The 13,521-nt window shown below is 36.0% G+C and overlaps 1 protein-coding gene across 3 annotated transcripts; it reads left to right on the top strand.

The window, feature by feature from the left end:
• Positions 1 to 1,228: 1,228 nt before the first annotated feature.
• On the top strand, positions 1,229 to 11,585 carry LOC110101883 (chaperone protein dnaJ 49-like). 3 transcript variants are annotated; one of them, XM_020829980.2, is made up of 3 exons: positions 1,229 to 1,413; positions 1,625 to 2,754; positions 11,242 to 11,585. In XM_020829980.2, the coding sequence occupies exon 2, from the start codon at positions 1,628 to 1,630 to the stop codon at positions 2,738 to 2,740; it is 1,113 nt and encodes a 370-aa protein (XP_020685639.1). In that variant the 5' UTR covers positions 1,229 to 1,413; positions 1,625 to 1,627; the 3' UTR covers positions 2,741 to 2,754; positions 11,242 to 11,585. The 3 variants fall into 3 exon arrangements, with proteins under 3 accessions (XP_020685639.1, XP_020685638.1, XP_028553418.1); XM_020829979.2 differs by having other exon boundaries at positions 1,229 to 1,412; positions 1,621 to 2,754; XM_028697585.1 differs by having other exon boundaries at positions 1,229 to 1,410.
• Positions 11,586 to 13,521: the final 1,936 nt, after the last annotated feature.

Consider the following 13,521-nt stretch of genomic DNA (forward strand, 5'->3'; position numbering starts at 1 on the left):
TGTGGGATAACTTTCTTACTGCGTATTAAAATAATATTTAAAAAAATTTACTAGACAATTGCTTTAAGAAGCAGTAAGAAAATTGTCCATAACAAAGCCTAAGTTTCAAAGAAGTGCTTTGGAGAGTTCTAGAAAGAAAAATAAGTAAATAAATCTTATATTCAAGTAATTAATGATAACTATAAAGGAGCTGCAGGTACTTGTGTTCAAACAGAAGGTGATTTGATCAAGTATTTTTCTACTTCAGTTATATTATAACAATGACCAACTTTGAGCTTATATCTTTTTGCTTTAGTTATGATTGTTCTTGCTACATTTGCAAAATGATGTACCTTGATATATGCTTTTTGCTAATGATATTTTCTTATTGATAGGATTAGAGAGAGGAGTTGATAAAGCTTTGAATTATGGAGTTTAACCTTAGAGTAAAAAAGTTTTTATTTGAGTATATCTAAAAACAATTACATAGAGTGTAATTTTAGTAGTAAGAGATCTAGTAGTGGGATTGTGATATTGGGTAATCAAGTCATTAAAAAGAGTGCATATTTTAGATATCTCGAGTCTATTTGTTAAAACGATGGTGAAATAAGTCGATATATTATTAGTTGAATTCCAATTAAATGGCTGAAGTGGAGGAATACATCGAGCTTATTATATGACGGAAAAGCATCCCTAAAATGTAAAGGACAATTTTATAAGATAATGATGAGACCTGCAATGTTTATGATACAGAATGTTGACTATGAAAAGAGGAGCATGAAAATTATAGATGAGGAAACTCAGGTAGATGAGTGGCTTTATACTTAGAGATTGTATGTCAAATAAGTAACACGTGAAAAAGTTGGAGTAACTCCAATGATATATAAGATTAGAGAGAGTTTCTTTATATGATTTTATCACATAAATATCAACATTATGATGATCCTATTAGAAGAGTAATGTATTAGATTCGACTTATATTAAGAAAAATAGAGGTAGATAAAAAAAAATTAATTAAAAAATATTTTATTAGATTTAAATGTGCATTTTAATAAAATATAATAAAAAATGGATTGGTGTAGCCAATCTGGTCAGGATAAAAATTTGTTATTATATTGTTAATGTACCAAATGAATTCTAGACGTAGGATTGCTAGAGATCTAACGGTGAGGATTGCCCGAATTTGACGGTTGATTTTGCCTCTTGTGACGTGTCACCCCCAATGAAAATACCCTTCCATCCTCTTACCGTGTTTTTCTCCGATTTCGGAGTCTCGAGGAGTCGGAGTCTTTCTTCTTCCTCTCTCGTTCTGATTTAGGGATCAGCTCCCATTTGATCATAGAGAGATTTGATAATACCTCCCCAGTCCAGAACCATCACATAGGGAAGAGAAGATTAACCTCCTTCTGTGTATCGGCGATTTTTTTTTTTTTTTGGTGAGATCGAAACTCCCTATCAATCAATTTTCATGTTTTTTTTATTTTTTCCTCTGATTGGGATTATAAAATTGTCATTTTAGACCAGTTTCTTCTTAATTTTGCGATTTAAGAGTAGTAGTTTAATTTTCTTGTTCTACGATGGTGGAATCGTCAACATAGCGATTGCCTGCTTGAAAACCGGAAATCATAATTTTTACCTTTGTTTAGTGATGGATGGGAACAAAGATGAAGCGCGGAAATGCTTGAGGATCGGGAAGGATGCTCTGGATTCGGGTGATAGGTCTCGCGCGCTCAAGTTCCTTACCAAGGCGCGGCGTTTAGATCCCACCCTCGCCATCGACGATCTTCTCTCCTCTGCTGGCGGAGGTGGAGCCGACGTTCCCGATGATACAGGTGATGCTTCTAGGACCGAATCCGAAAAAGCTGGAGAAGCCTCATCAGCTCCGTCCTCATCTGCCAATCTAAGGGCTAGGGCTAGGGCTAGGTCATCTATGCCTTCCGAAAATGGGTCATCGGAAGCTTATACGGAGGAGCAGATCACGATTGTCAGTCAGATTAAAAGGAAGAAGGATTATTACGAGATTTTGGGGCTAGAGCGGAGCTGCACCGTGGAAGATGTGCGCAAGGCATATCGGAAGCTTTCCTTGAAGGTTCACCCGGATAAGAATAAAGCGCCTGGTGCGGAGGAAGCGTTTAAGGCTGTTTCTAAAGCTTTTCAGTGCCTTAGCAATGAAGAGAGCAAGAAAAGGTATGATGTTTCTGGGACGGATGATCCTGCTCCCGTGAGGAGGCACCATCATTCTCATGGACATGGCTTCAATGGCTTCTATGATGCTGATGTTGATGCGGAGGAGATTTTCAGGAACTTCTTCTTTGGTGGGATGCATCAGGCAACCACTCCTTTTGGCGGTTTTCAGTTTAGAACAGGTGGCATGGGTGGTCATGGTGGTCATGGGATGCAAGGCTCTGGCAATTTTAACATCCGTGCTCTTTTACAGATCCTGCCTATTATTATACTGATCCTGTTCAACTTCCTCCCCTCCTCAGATCCTCTTTATACGTTCAACCGTTCCTACCCGTATGAACACAAGGTTTTGACATCAAAGGGTGCACCCTTTTATGTGAAATCAGCAAAGTTTGAGCAAGATTACCCTTATCAAAGTTCTGAAAGGATTGCATTGGAGATGCGCATTGAGAGGGAATACGTTGGCCTGCTTGCACAGAACTGCCGGCTTGAGTTGCAGCGGCAGCACTGGGGTTTCCAGCAACAGAAGCCTTACTGTGACATGCTTCAGAAGTTCCAGGAAGGAGATGCTACTTGATGCCTTCTAGTGAGGTTCGTCCCATGTTAATTCGTACCCTTTTGTGGCTCTATTCTGTCATGTCTTTATTTTATGATTTTAGTTTGTATTCTATAACTACTTTTTTGGTATTTCAGAGAGTAATATTGAAAGATTGTATTGTATGCTTTGGCTGCTTGATGGATCTTAGCTGTAATTTATGTTTCAAGCTAGTCTAAGTTATGAAATTCTTTCTTTTATTTGCCATTATAATGAATTGGTGTTGTCTTTCCATTAATTCTTTCCTGTCAACTAAATAGCACTCTATTCTTTATCATTTTTTTTCAATGACAAGGCATTCTTGCGCCATATAACATACATCCCCACTGCATTAATGAGTGAACGCTCATGTTTATCCATGTACTCTGCTGTAAGTTAATTTTAGAGTTTAGTTCCTCAATTAAGCCAATTGCTAGCAATATTGCAGTTTTCATGTTGACGCTTTGTTTTAGTGAATTTTACTTTTAATGCTATTCTTCAAGTTGAATTCCTTGCAATTTTATTTATTTGCACCAGTATAGTATTTCTTCTCTGTTATTTTATCATAGATTATTCAAAAATTTAAGATGTGCCATGTTTAATTGGGAGTTTTGCAGTAATTATTTTGTTTCTTGAGAATTCTTATTGCAAAATAATTACTTTTGGCCAAGCATTAAAATGAAACTAACTGCACCATGTAATCATTTTGCCCCAATTTGGATATGTATAATTCTTTATGCGATGGTTGCTATTGCAATTAAATTATCTCTTTATTATTGGTCAAAAATAGTGACATCGGTATTATCTTGTTTAACTATGGTTTAGATTATGTGAGATGATTTCTTTTGCATGGTCTTCTACTGAATAGGGAGGAAAATGCATTGGGATATTTTTTTGTCTGGAATGATCAATGATACCATAGAATCTTTTAGTTTCATCTCATCGGCATTTAGAGGCTGAGATTCCCTTCATTGATACACATCATTGTATTGTTTTGTAAGTTTTTTAATGTGTTTTGCTTGGCATTGTGATTATGTATGGCCAACAATCACAGGAAGCTCAACACAATTAAGTATCAAAGTCTCCTTATATTGTAAATATTGAAGTTATACAATAAAAGATAGCGTATTAGGGTTTCTCTGTATGAATACAAATGTTTAAATGAGAGTTTGTAGTAGATTGTAAAAGATTTTATATCACTTTTGAGAGCATCGACTATTGTTATTATAGTAATATCTGCTCCCAAGAGATGAATTGGAGATCTACTGATTGTTAGAGTAGATTTAACATCACTAGTCATTGTCCATGAATGCTTTAATTAATTTATCCTTTGCAATCTATATCTGGTTAATCTTCTGTTAAGGCAATTCATTAGCGGGGTGCTCTGTGCTGTTCAAAGGGTTTTATCGTGTCAAGAATATAAGATTTCCTGGCTTTAACTCTAAGATTAAGGCAATCTCAGCTAGGGACTTGTCTTTATCAGTGACTTCATGCGAGACTTTATTGAACTTAGCTACAAACTCTCTTAGGCTATCCTTGTCATTTTGTGTAATACAAAAGGAAGATTTAGAGGTCTTCGTCAGTCTCTTTGATGTGAAGATTGTGCCAATAACAAGTAAGAAAACTCCTCCAAGGAGCTGATAATTGAGGAGGGCAGATTGTTGAACCACCTCTATGCCCGATTTTTGAAAGTGGTGGCAAAAATTCTGCATTTGATAGCGTCTGAGAAGTTGCAAAGAGGCATAACATGTTTTCAAACTTATTCTAGTGCAGCAGGGTCAATTATCCTCTTATACATTGAGCTAATGAGATTTAAACTTCAACAAAATATCTCTTCCATAACTTCAGGAGTAAACACAGAGTTATGCTAGGGACTTTTGAAATGAGTGATTAGAGTAAGAACACCATTAATAAATATAGCCTTATCCTTACGACAAGGCTAAGATTGTTGTGTGATAGAAGCAATCAGGTGATTTAAGGTAGCATTAATTTTCTTGGTGATGGTGGCAAGCAATTGCTAAGGTACCTTATCAAATAGACTCAAATTTCTCTTGGTTAGCAAAAGTATTACAATTTGATTGTTCATCAATTTGATGTTTTGAATGTTTGAATGGATAGTGCCACACTAAGCATAATATTTAGATTTAAAATTGTTGGTGTTGTTATCTTTGACCATTACTTATTTTTTTCTAACATACAAATGGTTTTTCCTTTGGCAACATCAAAGATGTGAACTGTTGAATTTTGCCGTAACTTGAGAGAGAAATTTGGTTGTTTGGGTTTTAGAGAAAACAAAGTTTGAGAAAGAATCGTACTCAGGATGCTATATGATGAGGCAAATAAATAACACAACATTGACAATGGCAGAGAAGCGTTTTCAGTAGTTCAATCTGGTGATCTATGTTCACTGTGCAACGAGTTGAAAGAAAATATTTAATATAAGAAAAGAAGGCCCAAGGTTGTTTACATAAATAGGAGTGCTTCCCAAGATAGTTTGCATGTATGATTTTAGTATATTGTAAAAGATTTTTTACCTCTCTGAGAGTTTGGAATATTGCTATTTATTAAAGTGTTTGTTCTTGGAAGAAAATAAAGGACCACTAAATGTTAGAGTAGATCTAACCTTAGGAATTATTACCCATGAATATATGAATTTATTATTCTTTGTAATATATATCTCATTCATTCTTTATATCTAATGTTTTTTTCAACAAGTTGACAACGTCTTCATCTCCTCAATGTCTTTAAAGATTGGTTTTTTGAGATTCACCTAAGAGGATTTGTAACGGTTGTGTGTTATATGAATGAATTTGTGTTTTGGAGAGATTTTTTAGTGTCCCAAAAACTTTATTGAAAGGACTTGTTGCAGATGTGAATTTCTTGATAATTATAAATGCTTTATGAGTAATATCTTGTTCTACAATGTGTAGGTTATATTGTCTTCGTACACTTGGGAGAATTTCAAGGATTATCCTTGGGTTGCCACCTTAATATTTTCGGAGCTTTTCATTGTAATTTTTTTATCTCTGTGTTGCTTCTATTGTCAGATCTTCCTTCGAGCAATTCCCTTGGAGCTTATTGCCATGCTAAGATTATTCATCTTTGTCATCTTTATCCCCCCCTAACCATCTTAGTTGAATCTCTGAGCCACTATGAGGATTATTTGATGTCACCAATATAATTTCATTTATGCTTGTCAACATGTTATTATATATCCTCATCATCATTATCATCCTTAAGTTTGTAGTTATTTGCATTTGTGCTTGAATTTTCCCACTCAAGTTTCCATCCTTTGACCTGCCACTGTGGGCAGCACTCCCGATGAGACTCATCACCATTGCTGGCACCATTATGGTCTTGAAGTTTTCTAGTTTTTAGGGAGATCGACTCTCATGGTCTTTGCATTTTAAGCATTATGTATGGATGTTGATGCCTTTTATTATATTCTTCTGATAACTTTGCCCATCATTAGATATTTGAAGCCTTCAACTTCTTATAGTTTTGTAGTCAGGAGTTCCAATTATTTTGGTAATCACAATTATAATATGCAATAACCATGTACATCATAGGGGTGAGAAGCATGCATAAACTTATTTTGATTTGTTGATGTCAGATTGATGATTGAGTAAAACTTGATTTATATACAGTTAATCCACAAAATAGCACAAAGGGCTGCATTTGATTGCCTTTGCTTAATTTTGATGGCTAAACATGTTAGCACACAAATCATGGCATAAAATGCATGCACTAGAGGCATGAATCTTCTTTGTATTATTTTATTTTATTTGTTATTGTTCTTCTGATTAGCTTTGATATTTTCCCCATCATTTGAAATCTGTTTACGAATTATTTTTGTATGACTGTGTCCACTACTCCACTGCCACTTAAATGCAGAGGATCTACCTTCGTTAGTTACTAGGCTAATCTGGTTGAGTCTACTCTTTCAAGTAGAGGATAAGGCTTTATAAAGCTATTGGGTTGTGGACCTCATCAATTCTACCCTTTGGATGTAGATGATCAAACTTTGATAATTATTAAAAGTTATTGGCCTCCCATGTTCGCTCTAACTCCGTGTGTAGAGGATCAGTCCTTGGACAATGTTAGGAAACGCTTGTAGAAAATCGGGAAATTTTTTGCTGGAATTAATTGCAGCAATTGGGGGAAAACAAAAATTGCAAAGAACTTGGAAAAAAAACAAGAAATTGACTTTTTGATTGATAGTAGATGAAGAAAAACAGCAAGATACAATGGATCTTTTATTGGAGAGGAAGATTCGTCTCTCCCAAATCTCTAGACGCTGCTAGAGCCCACAAAAGAACACAAAAACAACAAACTGCAGGAAGAAAACACAAAAAACTAACCATAGCCCCCCAAAACATACTTAAGCATACAACAATTATGTAAAAATCCCAAAACAGCTTCTTTTATTTGAATTTTCCCTCCTAAAATCTCCTTAATATTCTCCTAATTAATCTAGTGGGCCCCACAATTAAGGGTGTCAGGCATTGGGCGGAACCTGCTAGTTTCGCCTCTGGTAACAATGGACCGGTCTATCAACGCTCCCCTCCCAAAGAGCCACCTTGTCCTCAAGGTGGAAAGAAGAAAATTGATGCTTCACCCTCTCATATGGTTCCCTAATGGCATCATAGTCAGGTAAGTTCTTCCATTTATCAACACTTCCATAGGCTTGCCTTCTCTCTAACGAACCCCTTTAAGCTTCAGTGGTTCCAAAATCACCTCCATATCCTATGTCAACGTCCTTCGTAATTCTGACCTAGCTGCATGATCCCCCACAACTCTCCTCAACTATGATATGTGGAACATTGTGTGTATAGAAGTAGTCGGGTTTAACTTCAAGCGATAATCCACTGCTCCAATCCTCTCCAAAATCTCATAAGGGCCAAAGTATTTCGGGGCTAGCTTCTCATTTCTTCTGTTGGCTGCTATTCTCTGTCTGTAGAGTCGCAGTTTTAAGAATACCATCTCCCCAGTGGCAAACCGGATGTCCTTCTTATGTCCATCCACCTGTTTCTTCATAATTTGTTGAGCCCTCAGCAGGTGTCTTTTTAACTCCTCCAGCATCCAATCCCATTGCTCATAGTACTGCACTACTAAAGATACTGGAGTGCAACTCTGCCCAAAATGTACCAAATGTGGAGGGTCTCTTTCCGTACAACATCTTGAAGGGAGTCATCTGGGAAGCCGAATGGTATGATGTGTTGTATTAATATTCTGCTCATACCAACCACTTGGCTCATACCCTAGGTATTTCTGACGCAGAACACCGTAAGTATGTCTCAAAACTCCTGTTTATCACTTCTGTCTGCCCGTTAGTCTGAGGGTGGTAAGAGATACTCCTCTTCAATATTGTCCCTTGTAACAATTCACTTCAAAAGTGATTGAGAAAACACTTTATCTCTGTCATATAGCTTGACCACCTCTCTATGAAAGTGGCCGCTTTGTGTCGTAGGAGAATAAAGTGATCATACTTTCTCAATCCGTCAACTACCACCAAAATTACAATAAACCCTTACAATCGTTGTAGCCCATCAATAAAGTCCATGGTGATATCCTCCCACACCCTATCAGGTAGAGCTAGGGGTTGAAGTAACCCTAAGGAGCCATAGTTATGTACTTGTTCCTCTGTCACACCTCACATCTAGCCACAATTTCTTCCACATCCTTGTGCATCCCCCTCTAATACAGCTCCACTGCTAGTCTCCCGTATGTCTTCTGTACGCCTGAGTGACCTCCAACAGCACTCCCGTAGAACTCTTGCAACAACTGTGGGATATGAACTGAGGTCCTAGTCATCACAAACCTCCCTTGGTATAGCATTCTCTACCCCATCAAAGAATAACCCGGATGACTGGTCTCATCCTTCAGAAGATCTACTCTGATTTTTCCCAACTCCTCATCCTGCCCACTCTCCTCTTTGATGGCCCCTCAATCCAGCATCAAGGGTATCGACATGGTTAACTTCCAATGCATCTGGACAAGGCATCAACTGCCTTGTTCTCTAATCTAGGCTTATAATGAATCTCAAAGTAATAGCCTAAAAACTTGGGCAATCACCTCTAGTGTTCCTCATCTACCATCCTTTGCTCCAACAGGTACTTCAAACTCCTCTGGTTTGTCCTGATAATAAAATGCCGACCCATTCAGTAGAGTCTCAACTTCTGAATTGCTAACACAATGGCCATTGGCTCCCTCTCAAATTCAGACTTCAGCCTAGCTCCGACTGTCAACACCTGACGGAAGAAGGCGATGGGTCTATGATTCTACATGAGTATTGTCCTCCTACACATCCTGAGACACCTGACTCTATCACAAAAACCTAACTGAAATCCGATAAGTCTAAAATCAGTATTGTGGTCATGGCTTTCTTCAGCCTCTCAAAGGCATGTGTCGCTGCTCTCCCCACAAAAAATCATCATTCTTTAGTTGCTCTGTTAACAATCAGGCTATGGTGTTATATCCTCTCACAAATCTCCTATAGTATCTAGTCAACCTAGGAAACCCCTCAGCTCTCTCAGATTCCTAGTTGAGGTCATTTATGCATTGCCTCAATCTTTTTATGATCTAAGACCACCCCCTCCTGAGAGACTACATTCCCTAGGTACTCCACACTGGCCTGTGCAAGGCAATTCTTCAAATTGGCCCGAAGTTGATGCTCCTGTAATACTTCCAAGATCACCCTCACGTGCTCCAAAGGTATAGTTTGAACACCCTATTCACGAGCGACTGGAAGTGGTAGGGGCGTTTGTGAGTTCGAATGACATCACTAAGAACTCGTAATGTCTCTCATGTGTCCTGAAAGCAGTTTCAGGACATCCTCCTCCCTCATTCTAATCTTGTGGTTGCCCGACTTCAGATCCGCCTTGGTGAACACTACTCCGCACAACTCATCCAGTAGCTCATCGTTCACTAGTTTTCACATTCTTTATTTATTCACAAACTTGCGCTCAAATTCAGTTTGTCTTCTTTGTTTTTTCCCTACGTTTTCTTTTTTGGTGTCCCAAAATATTTAAATAAAATTTCTCAATGCTTTCATATGATCCCCACGAGGCTGTAGCAGAAATAGGCCAAGTTACCATGCTAATAAGGATATTTTGGGTGTGGTGCATGTGGCATTATGACCTATGAAATTATTCCTACCGCATAAGCAATGATATTGGCATTTGTGCAAGGTATTTTGCTTGCAAAATCAGTTATAATTTACTTGAAAGTGTGCTCCCCATCAAAATGATGCGAATGAGTTGCACATGAGGTTCTTAAAATGCTTGACCCAAACTTGAATAACTAGAACTTGATCTATTTAATCCAAACCCGAATTTGCAAATTATAATGCAATCAATTTCGTGTTTTCAAGTTGACCCAAACTCGTATTTTTTAAGTAGGGTTCGCTTTGAGTTATTGGATCTGGTCATTTATTGACACACACACACACATATATATATATATATATATACCCTTAATGTTTACTTGTTTTTTTTCTTTTTAAATTTTGTTATGATCTTTTTGTATTTCAAACTTTTTTGAAGATGAATGTGTGAGCTTCACACCCAAACTTCCTCCGATGCATGCACTAGTAATTTCCTTGTGCCATAACTCGAGCGATATTGGAATACATTCTTGGATCATTTCAATATTCTTGATACATCATAATTGCCCGTTTTGGTGAGCCAATTCTTCATGAATTTCTGTCTATTTGACCGCATCTTTGTCTCAGTGATTTTCTTGCGTGTCCATGTACATTTGAAGTTGTCAGTTCATGTTGTCTGCTGCATTTGACATTATCAATAGTAAGATGAAATTCCATGCGAATTTGAGCCAATTTCTTATGAAATTGTGTCCGCTTTCTTCCATTGCCCTTTTATTTGATTGGTCAGACTTATGGATCGCATAAGAAATTCGTAGAAGAAATATTATAATGAGAGCCAAAGTGGCTTCAATATTGTAGGGAATAAAAAAATTGAAATCTAAAACTCCTGCCATCTAGTCAATTGTGCATAATTCATCAAAATTAATTTCTATGCTGTTTTTTTTTTTTTTCAAAAAGGTTTTCCATTCATATAGCTATATCATAATTTTGTGATCTATCTGCTTATAATTTCATTTATATTTCATTTTCTAGGATTTAATAGGTCTTTATTGTATCCATCAAGATTTATATTAGATTTCTAATATTTTCATTATTCCTCTCATATCATATTAGTCATTTGCATGATTTGTCTAATGTCCTTGACTCCATGCAAATATTCAAAAAACATGGCTACTAATTATGATAATCAGAAGTTTTTTTGCTGATATGAACTGGAGGCACATGGAATTTTAAAAGATAGAAAATTAAAATGGTCCAATTTTTTTTTTGTTGGTGTATTCGCTATAATACAATGGAAATGACAATTTGGATCGATAGTGTATCACTTTTTTTGTTGCATTTTAGCATCCAGTTGAATCTGTTTCTTATTTTGCTGTTTATGTTTTAATCTATTTTACAGAGGCGATATATCTCTTCGATGAGTGGACTTCTCGTTGAGAAAGTGACGGCAGAGCTGCTTTTCCTTTCAATGGCGGTCGAGATGAGGAATTCTTTGTGATAATTTTAGGATTCAGATTGTTGTTGCTATATCATGAAAATTTTCATCATAGTATATCAGAAGCTGCGCTCTGTACCTCTGAGAGCGCAGTAGCAATGGATTCTTAGAAATTTGCACAGCACAGCACAGCTTGTCTTATCCGTTTTAAGTTTACTTATAGCATTATTGATAAGAATAATTGTGTTCTCTGATTGTAGCCTCCTCTTAATATATTCTTAGAAAATTAAGCCATTTACCTGCGTTCTGAAATGCCTATGCCCAGTTTAATTTCCCGGCTCTCTTACCTGCAAAGCTTTATCAATTACGTGAACAAAAACATTTTTTTTACCACCTAGCTATCAGTTGCTCTGGTATTTCTTTTTTTCATGTCAATCTATTGATTTAGCACCACAGGCATACCCTTATCATAACAAGACTGTTTCCAAAGCATTATAAAGAAATTCTTAGGGGCTGTTTGGTAGCACCCCGGATTTAATTTAAGTAAGATTTCATAATTCTTCTAAATCTGGATTTCAGAAATCATGAGGGGCTTTAATCCTGTTGGCTATAGAGTAGGATTTACGGAGCGGACTCTTTCTCTAGCGCCATGGATTTCGTAAATCCGATAAAATGCAAGATTTCGGAAATCCAGGATTTCTCGTTTGCTGTGAGATTAGGCCGTTTGGCTGGATTTTGCTCGAATCTCAAATCCGGCCTAAATCCAGCTACAAAACAGCCCCTTAGGCTATGATAGGGAAGTACGATTATTATTTTAAACTATTAAAGATAACAAAAAAGATTGCCATTTTCTGCACAGTAATGGGACGCTTTTTAACTGGAAGCCAGCGTTGGCTAATGGACGATATGCGTGTTTGTAGAGCTGTTATTAAAGTGCTTAATCTGCGCGTGGGTGCCTTTTAGGGATGTTTGTATTGCTCTCTACACATAATTTTATGGCTACCAACTTTTTTTTTATTATAATCTTTTTGAGATCATTCGCATAATAAAAAAAACTACAATCCAAAAATAAGGCAAATTATTGGGTCAGGTGACTGGAGGCGGAAAATAAGTTCGGACATCTAATAAAAATTTGCCGCGTAACCTGCGCTTTTGACTTGGGCTTTAGTTGCGTTTTACCTGCGCTTAATTCAAAATAATATTTTATTAATATCCGGACCTATCTCCGCGTCCGATAACCGGATGCAATAATTTGTCCAAAAATAAACACCGAACTACAATTCGAGAGAACAGGATAGGACTGAAAGAAAGGGCAGGAGCAATTGATCACTAAAAATAAGAACAAAAGAGCCAAATAGGCAAATAAGGGCAGCTAAAATATAAAAAATGAGATTCAAAATTCCCCAAAAAAATTCAAAAACTCTACCTTTACAAATTGGATATTGAATAAGTTTCCTTGGCTGCGACATTGGCCATTCAAGACGAGAAATTATTACATGCGGAGTTTGGACGTAGTCCATATTCCAATTAGAACCGGTCATGTCGCCTATACACAGGCTGACATAGCCTACTCTTATTGGAGTTTAGACGAAAGCTATGTCTGGACTACGAACGTAATAATTTCTCCATCTAAGATGCCAGTTGGTGGCCATAAAAACCATCAACATGGATTGCCTGGAGCACATCTGGGGGCTCAACTTGTTGCTTCTAAATAGAAAATGTATGTTAATAAACAGTAGTTTTATTTTCACTTATTGTTAATGTGAAAGAGTTTTTATTATTTAATTATATTTAATTAAATAGTGATTTAGAAAAAAATTAAAATTAATGTAATACTAATTATATTTATATTATTTTTACCTTAATATAGATCTAAATTTTTTTAGAATTTATCCTATTGAAAAAAAAAAATTTCCAAACGAAGTCATATTGAGATATCTTGAAGAACAAATTTTTTTTAATCCAAAATTAAGTATTTAAATAATCTTAATAATTAATATTTGTTCATTAAAAAATTATTATCTTAAGTTAATTGATATTATTTTTATTTATTTATTTTTCTAAATAAAAGTTATTATTTAACTAGCTTAGTAAATTATTTACTTATTAATTCAAATATTTAATTAAATTGACTGTTATTTAATTAGTTTAATTAAGATTAATATAAATAAAATAAAAATATAATAAGATATTTAGTCATATATATCCTTAAATCTTGAAATATATAGCGAAATAATTTATCTT

Source organism: Dendrobium catenatum, unplaced genomic scaffold (assembly GCF_001605985.2).
Source record: "Dendrobium catenatum unplaced genomic scaffold, ASM160598v2 fragScaff_scaffold_974, whole genome shotgun sequence".
In the NCBI taxonomy this organism is placed as follows: domain Eukaryota; kingdom Viridiplantae; phylum Streptophyta; class Magnoliopsida; order Asparagales; family Orchidaceae; genus Dendrobium; species Dendrobium catenatum.